The sequence below is a fragment of the Abramis brama genome (assembly GCF_963993115.1).
Source record: "Abramis brama genome assembly, chromosome: 12".
In the NCBI taxonomy this organism is placed as follows: domain Eukaryota; kingdom Metazoa; phylum Chordata; class Actinopteri; order Cypriniformes; family Leuciscidae; genus Abramis; species Abramis brama.
The window spans coordinates 4,857,786-4,870,399 of NC_139974.1; the positions used below are offsets into that span (position 1 = coordinate 4,857,786).

At 36.1% G+C, this 12,614-nt stretch overlaps 1 protein-coding gene across 1 annotated transcript in view; it reads left to right on the forward strand.

Annotated features, from left to right (window-relative positions):
• rapgef5a (Rap guanine nucleotide exchange factor (GEF) 5a) overlaps positions 1-12,495 on the forward strand; it is a 64,571-nt gene extending 52,076 nt beyond the window's left edge. The window contains exons 14-26 of the mRNA XM_084130703.1: positions 1,455-1,546; positions 3,905-3,935; positions 4,043-4,121; positions 5,208-5,357; positions 5,453-5,550; positions 6,493-6,615; positions 7,377-7,555; positions 8,867-8,957; positions 9,611-9,661; positions 9,768-9,855; positions 9,988-10,052; positions 10,137-10,191; positions 10,971-12,495. Coding sequence (XP_083986829.1) covers positions 1,455-1,546; positions 3,905-3,935; positions 4,043-4,121; positions 5,208-5,357; positions 5,453-5,550; positions 6,493-6,615; positions 7,377-7,555; positions 8,867-8,957; positions 9,611-9,661; positions 9,768-9,855; positions 9,988-10,052; positions 10,137-10,191; positions 10,971-11,089 — 1,221 coding nt within the window. The 3' untranslated portion in view covers positions 11,090-12,495. The remainder of the gene's footprint in view (positions 1-1,454; positions 1,547-3,904; positions 3,936-4,042; positions 4,122-5,207; positions 5,358-5,452; positions 5,551-6,492; positions 6,616-7,376; positions 7,556-8,866; positions 8,958-9,610; positions 9,662-9,767; positions 9,856-9,987; positions 10,053-10,136; positions 10,192-10,970) is intronic.
• Positions 12,496-12,614: the final 119 nt, after the last annotated feature.

The following is a 12,614-nucleotide window of genomic DNA, read 5'->3' on the forward strand; positions in this document are numbered from 1 at the left end:
CTTCAGAAAACACACTTCAGGCGTCATTAAAAGCACTAACCATGTGTTCTCTGAAACTGAGTGTTGTGTAGTGCGTAGATGTTTTTGTGTGTCGATGTTTCAAAGATTTCAGTCTGTCATCGTCAGGAGATTAGAGACACACACACACACACACACACACACACACACACACACACACACACACACACACACACACACACACAGCACAAATGTACATCTTGTTCTTACCTGCTTTTGTCTCCACCCACTCACACACACACGCTCACGCAGTGTTTCCATGGCAACCGTAGTGTCATTGCAGTGACGAGGATGTTTCACGGTCGCCGTATAGATCATTACATGGAGCGTTTCCCAGGTGATAGTTGCCTGGTAACAGGCAGAATTGGGGGGGGTGATGGGTCAGACACACTCACAGCGGACGCTCCATGTTACCGGCTCAGTTACACACACGACACACACCACGCTCAAAAACATTCACATTCCATCAAACACTAAGAACAGATGAGAACAGATGCACATGATGCTGCTGAGACACTCTGTGTGTGTGTGTGTGTGTGTGTGTGTGTGCATGAATGTGGCTGTAGGCGCTGTTGTTTTACAGCATTGAAACAGTAAAAGTACATTGTTTCCTCACTGTATCTGTGTACTGACATTATCCAGCATGCATTGAGGGAGTGTACACCATTAAAACATACATTCCCAGTGCATGCTGGGTAATAAATCTTCCCTTTACTGCCCAGCATGGATGCAAGGTCAAGTACCCGTGCAAAAACACACAGTCTCTCATATACACACATCCGGTCGCCACCCAGACGTGTTTTCCTACAGAATTCTGCTTATACATATAAATATAAATATATATTTTTTTTTTTCAAACCTGTAACTGGCAGTATTATTAAAAAAAATAGTGTTAATTGAAATACAGCTGAAATTAAACAAAATATAAATATTAGATCAAAATATTAAAATTAAAGAACTTAAAAAAAAATAAAAAAAATAAAACTAATATAAATCATAAAAGGACATAGCAAAATTACTAAAACCTGAACTAAAATTAAAATTAAAACTAAAAGTGTAAAAATAAAAGCTAATTCAAAACATTTATAAATTCTATAATAGTATATAAATAGTACTAAAATATCACTGGTAACTGTTGAGTTGATCTTTATTTAATGATATGGAATTTCCTGGTATATTCAATGTGCAATGGCCATATATTTAAATCAAGAGTATTTAAGAAAGAATATATGATAGAGTTGTTATTGATTTTGTTGTTGTTGCATTTTGTATTTTGTTATTACTTAATATAGCATATCATCATAGTAGGCGGTTCTGCTGTTGAAGTATAATCCTCCAAATGGGAAACGTCATTGGCTGATTCTGAAAATCAAAAATGGCCAAACATCCACTAATCGATCAATCCACTAATATAAATGTATGGTGTGTTCCTGCAGTCTCTGTATCGATACGTGCTGGAGGACGTTTACGAGTTCCCCACGCTGGAGAAGGACCTGAAGGAGTTCCAGAAGCTTCTGCGCCGGAGACAGTGAGTCTCACATTTGCCATTTTTAATTTTTATTGAGACATTTTGAGTAGTGAAGATCACTTGATCTTAATTTTGACAGATGTGGCTCTTACAAGTAAAGCGAATGCAGATGAGCACACACACACACACATCCCGTGGCTCTCTTTGAGCTCCTTACGTTCGTCAGTTCATCAGCTTAGCCTCAGTGAATTGAGCTTAGCATGGACACGTTCCCGTTCGGGCCGGATCCTCCCGCTGCTCATCCTCGGGGTTTGGCAGGCGTATGTTCGTAATCCCACTAAACGAGGTGCCGGACTCGGAGGTGTAGTTATGACTGCCGTGAGGGGCGGAGTTACGCTGTGCTCACTCTGATTGGCTCCCCGAGCGGCAGAAGGGTAATTGGGCGTAACGTGTGTGAGATGAATAAAAGAGGGAAATGCTCAATAGTGTCATTGATGTCACTGAGCGTTCAGAGTAAATGGAGGATTGATTCTTTAATGATCTCACGTGTATGAGTTTCATAAGAGATCTCAATATTGTCTCAAACTGTGCCAGATTTAGAGATGTCAATATGTACTCGTACATTTCTCATCAAGTAGATTTTAATTTATTTAAAATCTCCTTTGTTTCTCTTAGACAGCAGTGAGACTAAATTGAGACTTTTGTTTGTCTGAGTTCCATAAGAGATCTCGATATTGTCTCAAACTATGCTCAAACTTGAAAATAAAGATATCAGTATGATCTCAACTATTTCTCATCAAAGTCATTTAAATGTATTTAATATCTCATTTGTTTCTCCTGGACAGCAACAAGATTGAATTAAAACCTTTGCGTGAGCCCTTTTTTTCTATGGAGTTTCATAGGAGATTAATATTGTCTCAAACTGTGCTCATATTTGGAAATAAAAGTCAGAGATCTCAGTATGGACTCAAAAACACTTCTCAAGTTCATTTGAATGTGTCTCCTGGACAGTAATGAAATTAAATTTAGACTTTTGTTTGAGTTTCTCTCTCTCTCTCTCTCTCTCTCTCTCTCTCTCTCTCTCTCTCTCTCTCTCTCTCTCTCTCTCTCTCTCTCTCTCTCTCTCTTTTTTTTGTGTGCTCTATCTCTCTTCATAAGAGATCTCGATAATGTCTCAAACTGTGCTCAGATTTTTCAGTAAAAGTCAGTGATGTCAGTATGAACTCAAACACTTCTCATCAAGTACATTTGAATATCTTTAATATCTCAATTATTTGTCCAGGAGAGCAATGTAATCAGATTTGTTTGAGTTTTCCTACTTTTGACCTGAGAAACACACACCAATAGTCTCACGTCTTTTATAAAGTTTCAGAAAAGATCTCAACAATGTTTCAGATTGTTCTCAGATTGGCTTAAAACACCAAATTCTGCAATCCGAAGTCAAAGACAAAGACCAATCTGAGCTGTTTAACTCCCGTTTAACTTAATTAATCTGAGCTGTACATTAAATTGTATAGCTCTATACTCTAACTGTATGACAATAACTGCTTCATTTGTGTCTATTTTCATTTCTTTTATTGGACTTTGGGAGAAACATTTGAGACAAAATTGATATTTGAGTCTCCTGAGCTCTAAAGGAACAACTTCTGAACCCAATCATCTTACATTTGTGACCCTGGACTGCAAAACCAGTCACATGGGTCAGATTTATGCATCATCTGAAAGCTGAATAAATAAGCTTTCCATTGATGTATGGTTTGTTAGGATAGGAAAATATTTTGGTTGAGATACAACTATTGTAAATCTGGAATCTGAGGATGCAAAAAAATCGAAACATTGAGAAAATCTCCTTTAAAGTTATTAATTTATGTTCGCGACTGTGCTGCATTCACTCACAAAAATAGATGTTTTATATATTTACGGTAGAAAATGTACAAAATATCTTCATGGAACATGATCTTTACTTAATATCCTAATGATTTTTGGCATAAAAGAAAAATGGATAATTTTGACCCATACACTGTATTGTTGGCTATTGCCACAAATATACCCGTGCGACTCGTGACTGGTTTTGTAATCCAGTGTCACATGAAAAAATAAATAAAGTGAGCGTTTTATTCTCCTCAGAAAGATTTTGTGTTGAAATGAGGGATGAGAAAATGATTCCTGCTGTTTTCCTGTTAAAGCAAAACTTCTCCCAGACACAGAGATGTCTTTGGCTTCCGGTGAGAGCGTCAGTCTTCAGATGTAGATGTAGAGCGAGAGAGGAGTCTCACAGGAGACATCTGGCCCACACGTCTCTGACAGAAGTGTTGAATCTCCCGTCTCTCAGTTCTCTATCCGCTGTCAGACTCACAGTTCAACACACATGCGTGTCTCCTAATGTGTCTAACGTTATTTCTCCCTGTTTTCCCTCAGTACGATGGACGACTACTCTCCACACCAAAAGGTGAGAGAAGAAATTGTGAAAAAACAAAACAAAAAAAAGACCAAACAATGAAAATGATAAACCTGGTTTGTAATGTGAGTAAAGACACGAGGCGTCTGTCGTTGCAGAGTAAAGCGCTGTACCCGCAGCTGAGCCTGAAGGAGAACTGCGTTCCTCTCCGCGGGTCTCCAGTCGACACCAGAGACGGTAATCAGTCCTCTCGTGCTGTGGGATTAGTTTCTGCACACATTTAACAGAGCATACTGTACACCCACATAGTTTAGGTGTAAATGTCTCTGACAGTGCTTGAAAAATTAATACATTTAAATATAATATAAACTCTACGTTTTTGGGATAAATGTCATGAGGAAAGTAATTAATTCAAATTAGGAGAAAATATATCTGTCTGTTATACACAGACACACACACACACACACACACACACACACACACACACACACACACACACACACACACAGACACAGACACAGACACACACAATCACACTCACACAGACACACACACACACACACACTCACACAGACACATACACAGACACACACTCACACAGACACACACACATACACACACATGCACGCACATACACAGATACACACACACTCACACGGACACACACATGTATGTATATGAATAATATAATAATTTTCTTTTCTTTTTTAATTTTTGTTTTGATTGTAGGGTAAAACCTGACCTATTTGTATTTTATTTTTATATTTTGTATATCATTTTGCAAATTACATTATGTTAAATTATATATTTTTTGCATTGCAGTATGGATAATTGTCAATGAAAAAAAATGTTGTACTGCAAAACAAACGTCATAATGTAACAAAATTGTCTTTGTGCAAAAATAAATTTATTATATATAATATTTTAATAATTTTAATGCAACATAATGTAAATCAAAATAAAATATAATAACAGATTTTTTTTTGAAAAACAGTAATAGTACTTCATTTTCTTTTTTGCAAATATAAACGTATTAAAATATAAATGTAAATAAAGTATAATTGATTAAAAATTATAGATTAACTGAACAAAATTTTCTTCATGGAAAACATATTTAAATAAATAATAATATTTAAATAATATTTTTAATATAATATATGCATGTTAAAGGAATATTATTGAATATAAAAATATAAATGTAATAACTTAATCTTTTGACTTTGGGGTGAAATGAATCCAGACATATTTTTGACAGTGTTCATGAGATTCACTGATTAAAATCCCCTCTCTTTCTCTGTGTGTGTGTGTGTGTGTGTGTGTCAGTGATGTGTCGTGTGTACGTGAGCTGTGACTCGTATCTCAGCATGCGTGTGAAGCCTTCAGTCGTGGCTCAGGAGCTTCTGCACATCGTGGCTCAGCGGATGGACAGATCTGAAGACGACATGATGCTGACGGTCCAGACGTACAGTGGAGGTTTATACACACACACACACACGACTCAGACAGAACCATAAACACATCTACACACACACACATTCACTCTCTCCTCTCTCTCTTCTGTGTCACAGAGCAGCGTGTCCTTCAGCCTCACGACAGTATTTACCCCGAGTCTCTGGTGGCGCCGGGCAGACTGATCGCCTGTCGGAGAGACCTCAGCGAGATCCTGGTACAACAACTCTCAACTTTACTGTGTCTCTGTGTTCCAACAATTAACAATCAAAGTACATATACATATCAAATATGTGACGCTGGACCACAAAACCAGTCACAAGGGTATTAAATATAAAAATTTTAAATTGAGATTTATACAGTACATAATCTAAAAGCTGAATAAATAAGCTTTCCATTGATGTATGTATGGATAGGACAATATTTGGTCGAGATACAACTATTTGTAAATCTGGAATCTGCACAAAAATCGAAACATTGAGAAAATCGTCTTTAAAGTTCTCCATTTATGTTCACGATTGTGCTGCATTCACTCACAAAAATAAATGTTTTATATATTTACGGTAGGAAATTTACTAAATATCTTCATGGAACATGATCTTTACTTAATATCCTAATGATTTTGGCATAATTTTGACCCATACAATGTATTGTTGGCTATTTCCATAAATATACCCGTGCGACTCGTGACTGGTTTTGTGATCCAGGGTGACATATATGATACATAGCGTACACAGCTGTATACTTATAAATACATATCAGCGCTTATTCTTAAATATCAATGAACATACATACCTATAAATATATGTACTGACCCCCCACTTAAAACGCCCCCCCCCGAACCATTCCTATTACAATTCCTGTGTTGTACAATTACAAGGATGTCTTTACATTTTTTACGTATCAACCACTTTTCCCAGTCCATTTTGAAAGCACTTTTTTCATCTTTAGAGTAAGTTCTTCCATAACCAGGATTTCTTCAATAATTCCAAACCATTGTTTACACTGGCCAATTCCTAGTCATAGTTTTTTTGCAAGCCACAAGAAGAATCTTGCATACATATTAGGAACTATGCCTTTAATATTTTAGTAAAAACAGTAAAAACTGTAATTTTCAGTAAAAACTGAAAGCTCATCTGTGATGGTGTGTGTGTCTCAGCCGCCTCTGACTGAATGTCCTGAGTTGGGACAGAAGCCGGTCAGACTGCTGGGGATCAACACGTGGGACGTCGCCGTGGCTCTCACCAACTTCGAGTGGAATCTCTTCAACTCCATCCATGAGGTGAAGCTTCTGTCACAGCAGGACATGTTCACATGAACCCTGTTATGAAGAGGAACGAGCTGAAATGATCGTCTGTGGTGATCGGCTGCGGGCCAGAGATGCTGTCCGTAGAGCTTATGTTGTTTTTAATCTTAAACCTCAATGACTAATACTTATGATGGCATTCATATTTGTTAAATGTTCTTATGTCCTTTATATTGGAGTTTTTAGAATTTAGGTTTGGGGTCAATAGGAATTTTTAATTTTTTTGAAACAGTTTCTTCTGCTCACCAAGGCTGCATTTATTTGATCAAAAATACAGTAAAAACAGTAAAATTGTGAAATATTATTACAATTTCAAAATGACAATTTTCTATGTGAATATATGTTAAACTGTAATTTATTCCTGTGATTTAAAGCTGAATTTTCAGCATCATTACTCCAGTCTTCAGTGTCACATGATCCTTCAGAAATCATTCTAATATGCTTACATTTATTATTATCAATAGTGAAAATGAATCAATGGTTGTGCAACTTTATATTTTTTTGGAAACCGTGATTAAAAAAAATCCAGGATTTTTTGATGAATAGAAAGTTGAAAAGAACAGCATTTCTTGCTGAATAAACGTATTAATTTCTTTTTAAAAAATCGTACTGACCCCAAACTTTTGAAAGATATTGCACATCTGCTCTTTTAAAGCACACGTGGACACATGTATCAGCAGATGAGACGCCTGTGTGATGATGCTCTCTCTCTCTCGCTCTCTCTCTCTCTCTCTCAGCAAGAGCTGATCTTCTACACGTTCAGTCGTCAGGCCAGCACTGGCCACACGGTGGCGCTAGAGTTCCTGCTGCAGCGCTGTAACGAGGTCCAGCAGTGGGTGATGTCAGAGGTGCTGCTGTGCCCCTCGCTCGGGAAACGAGTCCAGCTGCTCAAGAAGTTCATCAAGATCGCAGCTCAGTGAGTCTCCGCTCCGAGTGTGTTTGTCAGGATCCACGTCTGTACTCAAGTATTAAATACAGGTTACGTCACAGACATGAATCAGAACGCACACTGGAATATGCAGCTTTGCTTTGATCAACCAGTACCGCTTTTTATGACTGATAATAATTTTTTTGTATCTTTAATAAAATGATATATTAAAAATGTAAAACTTCTTATTAGTTTAGTTTATATTTTTATTATTATTAAAACAATATAATACTGTTTTAAGACATATAGTGATTGTTTTTAAATTTAATAAAATAATAGTAAAATATAAAAAAAAATTTAGTTTACTATTTTAGTTTATATTTTATTATTAAAAATAATATTGGATTTTATGACAGATAGTCAGATACTGATTGTTTTTGTTTGATATAATAACATTGATTTATTTAATATATTAAATATTTTATTAGTTTAGTTTATGTTTTATCATTACAACAATAATTCCAACTTTTTCTGACAGATACTGTTTAATAAAAAATGTTGATATATTAAAATTTTACATTTTATTTAATTATTTTAGTTTATATTTAATTTAAAATATAATAATACTGCTTTTTGAGGCATATAGGGTTATTCTTGTGTATAATAAAATTAAATTGATATATTACAAATATAGAATATTTTATTTAGATATTATTTTATTATTAAAATATGATAATGCTGTTTTTATGACGGACAGATTATTTTTGTTTAATTAAGTAATATTAAATATATTAAGTATATTTTTCATATTCTTGTTTATATGTTGTTTTTTAACTACAAGATTACAATATTTTATGTTATTATGATTTCCAATATTTTTTGTTGTTGTAATCGCTTTTTGCTGATTTTTTTTTTTTTGCAATCTATTTTTTTGTAAATGTATTATAGTTTTCTATTGTTTCTGATTTGAAAATTAGTTAATGGTATTTAAGTTATAAAGAGCAATTATCAAACCAAAATATCATAACCAAAAATACTTTACCTGCTGTTTATCAAACTCAAAAAAATCAATATATGATTTGATTCCATAAACTAAAGTTTGTCAGTGTCAGTTTATACCCGTCAGTGTGTGTGTGTGTGTGTGTGTGTGTGTGTGTGTGTGTGTGTCACATGTATCCGCCGCTCAGTGAACAGACTGTGTGAACAGATTATGTGCGGTTAATATCTTTATTCTAGTCAGTCAGAGAGGTTCTGTTCTGGAATGATGTTTTATTCTGTGTGGGTGTTTGAACTCTCTGTGTCTGGAAGGCAGCGACTGACTCGTGTGTGTATGTGTGTGTGTGTGTGTGTGTGTTTCAGCTGTAAAGCGCACAGGAACCTGAACTCCTCGTTTGCCATCATCATGGGTTTAAACACCGCAGCCGTCAGCCGGCTCAACCAGACGTGGGAGGTAAAACACTTCACACACTTCACACACTTCTACACATGCTCACCCTGTACTAACCAGCTGTGATGATGATGACACTAGTTTACTTTACAAATAATTGGTCTCTCCATGCTGAAAGTGAACAGATGCAAAATCACGGAATATACAATGAGTAATGATGTTTAATATACAGTTTGGACCAACCAGCACAACATGAGAACTATAGAGATTTGAGGATTCATCGCTTGTTGCTCTGGTTTGAACACAGTTTAAGGGTGAACGAGTTAACGATACAAAAGTCAGCATGAAACCGAAGCTGCAATCGTCTTTTCTGCCCTATTGGATCAAGAACAAATGTGGGCGGGGCTTGATTTTGTCCGTTGGGAATTGATTGGATGGTTGTGGTTTGCTATTGGCTGATCTCATGTGAGTGACAGGTTGCCCCGCCCACATCATCAGAGAAGAGAAGAGATGCAAGAGGGAGGATAAAGAGATTCGGATTCAATATCACAACGGCACATGAATTTAAAAAATAATGATGTGCACGGATAAATCATTTATAATAAACACTGCAATACTCCATTAAAAATAAGAATGGTCCATTTTGATTTGATGGAGACTTTAAACAAGATGATGACTTTCCTGCTCATCAGTTTCTGTCGCTCTCTTTCCTGCAGAAAGTTCCCGGAAAATTCAAGAAGCTTTTCTCTGAACTTGAGCTGTTGACGGTACGTCAAACCCAGCCACATAAACATAAAACAAACATAAATATGGCTGATTTTGATTCCATGTCAACATATGATCATAAAGAGATTCATCCGTCTTCTTCCTCAGGATCCATCCATGAATCACAAAGCCTACAGAGACGCTTTCAAGAAGATGAAGCCGCCCAAAATCCCCTTCATGCCTCTGCTGCTCAAAGGTACAGGAGCTGCCCGCTGGTGGACAGGAAGTGATGTCACAACCACTCACATACACCACACACACTAATACATCGCATGGCCAGTGATTTGTTTCTTGGTCTCGTGATGTTGTGATCTCTGTTGGTTTTCAGATATCACCTTCATCCATGAGGGGAACAAAACATTTCATGATAATCTGGTGAATTTCGAGAAGCTGGTGAGTGTCCGTGATTGACAGGCTTTAGATGTGTTATCTTCACTGAGATGTGTTGTTGATGTGTGTGTGTGTGTGTGTTTTCAGCACATGATAGCCGACACCGTCCGACTCATTCGCCACTGTCAGACTGATCAGACAGGTCAGTGTTTCCTCCGGTCGAGTGTCCAATCACAAACATCATTTACACATGTCATGGTTTTACTAATCAAAATGAAAGCATCACATGAGGTGTGATTAATATAAACACACATTATGCCTTAATATCAGGGATTTTAAGTGATTTTTTGGGGCATTCTGAGCAGAAACTGTATTTTTATGCAGATGTTTTGCTAAATAATATTTGCTAAATGTAATTAAAAAAAAAAAAAACTTGGGTCTTTGGTTTAGTGAAAAATTATCAGAACAAAATAACATTATTAACCAGTTACCAGTATTTAAAAATAATGTTTTAATGTTTTTAAAAATAATGTTTTAATGTTTTCACTCTGAAACAGTTTAAAAGGATTTTGGTTCCTGGTTTTGTTCCTTGAACCGTTTCTAATCTCTGGTTATATACTGTATATTAATAAATATATATAATATTTCAGTTATTATAATAGTATCGGCCAATCTTAGTGTTTTATATCAGTATTATTCTGATTATTAAAACAGTGCAAATTTATCAGCTATCATATTGGTGATCAGCCATAAAAATACAAATTTACATTTTAAATGAAATAAAAGGTTTTATATATATATATATACATACTGTATATAATAAGCAGACACTGCTAATTATTAGCTATCTGTATCAGGCAAAATGTCTGTATTGATGCATTGATAATTCAGTTGTAATTAATATCTCAGGTCATCGTCTCTCTCTTCATTAGAGCTGAGGAGAATAAGTCCGTTAACTCCATTGATTTCTCCTCTTCCCAGGAAACGAGCTTTCCCCGTGTGACAGCGCTGAGGTGCGATCCAGTGTCCATTACCTTCACATCATTGACAATCAGCAGACTCTGTTTGAACTGTCCCACAGACTGGAGCCGCGAGTCTGAGAGAGAGCGCGCACACACACACACACACACACACACACACACACACACCGATTCCAGCTCCCAGCACTGACTGAACGGACACTGATAGTGGATATTAGTGTGTTTCCTCCTCCGTCACAGAGCTCTTTCACAGCCGGATGAGTGAGAACACAGTCCATCAGGACATCAGTCTGCCTGAACACACAGCCTGTGTTCTCTTCATGTGAATAAATCTTTATTTCTTAATGTCAAAAATAGATCATTGAGAAGTCGATAAGAGCTTGTTTTCCTGTCCACAGGAGAAGCGTAAACTTTTCAGCGATGTTTTGTTGTAATACTACCAGCATTCTGGACCATATTTATAGGCTATATCAAATTATTACTTGGACATTTAGGGCTGGGCGGTATTTTAATATTTTGATTTAAAAAATATATATATAATATATAATTTTTTTCAGCCTTTTGAACATGTTCGGTATTTATTAGTATTTATATATTTGCTCTGAAATAGATTTGAAGGCTGATTTCTTTTAGTAATTTCAACCAAATAGAAACTGTTGCCAGTTTGATTGAAAATGTTTAATGCAAGAAGAAAAATACAGTAAAAATCAAGAGAAAAACATGTATAAATATCAGTTCGACTGATTCATGGAAAAGAATCAGAGAAGAAACTCAATGGCCAAATAAAATCATCACAATGTTGCTTCATTTTATAAATATGTGATATTTTATACACAAAACGTATATCGCCCGGCCCTACAGTGTAAACTCAGACTGAACGAACAAACACAGCTGGTGTCAAAGGTCATGATGATGTCATATAGGGCCAAGTACTCACTTTCTACTGAATCTTGTTATGATGATGTTGAGTTATTGTTTCATATTATTTAATGTGTCCAGTTTGAGCTCAGTCCAGATGTGACACAGCCAGTCTTTCCCACGACACGCCCGTGACTGAAGCTTTTCTGAAGTGTAATTTCTACAGTGACCTGACAGTATTATTTCACAGTCATTATTTCTTGGTCCGTTCGGTGGTCGAGGCTCTTGAAGATGTTCGTTTCGTGCAGTTTTTGCCCTTCACTCGCTCTCGTTTGGATACAGTCGTTTATATTCGCAGTTCTGAAGCTCTGGTGTGAAACTCATTTCAGTTTTAACGAGATTTTAAAGTGACATGCATGCATATTGTATTTGCACTTACATCTTTGTTTGTACATTATCGTGTAAGAATGTATATATGTTTGTAAATGTAAAGAAAAATAAGTTGGGTCATTTGCAAACACACGTTTCTGTGCCAAGCACTATTATGGGAGAGCAATGCAATATGAGAGGATTTTAATATTGTGAAATGTTTTATAAAAGCCTTGAACCCCGATCTGTTCTGACGTGATCGATCAGTGCACAGAACAAAACTACTTCTAAAATGGGATTTGATGCCAAAATCTGAGTTGATTACATCTCTTGAATTCTCGATTTGTTTAATTAAAGGGAATTATGGATTTGTAAATGAAGAGCTCAGGAAAGAGTCCGAGTTTTTAGGCCACAGACG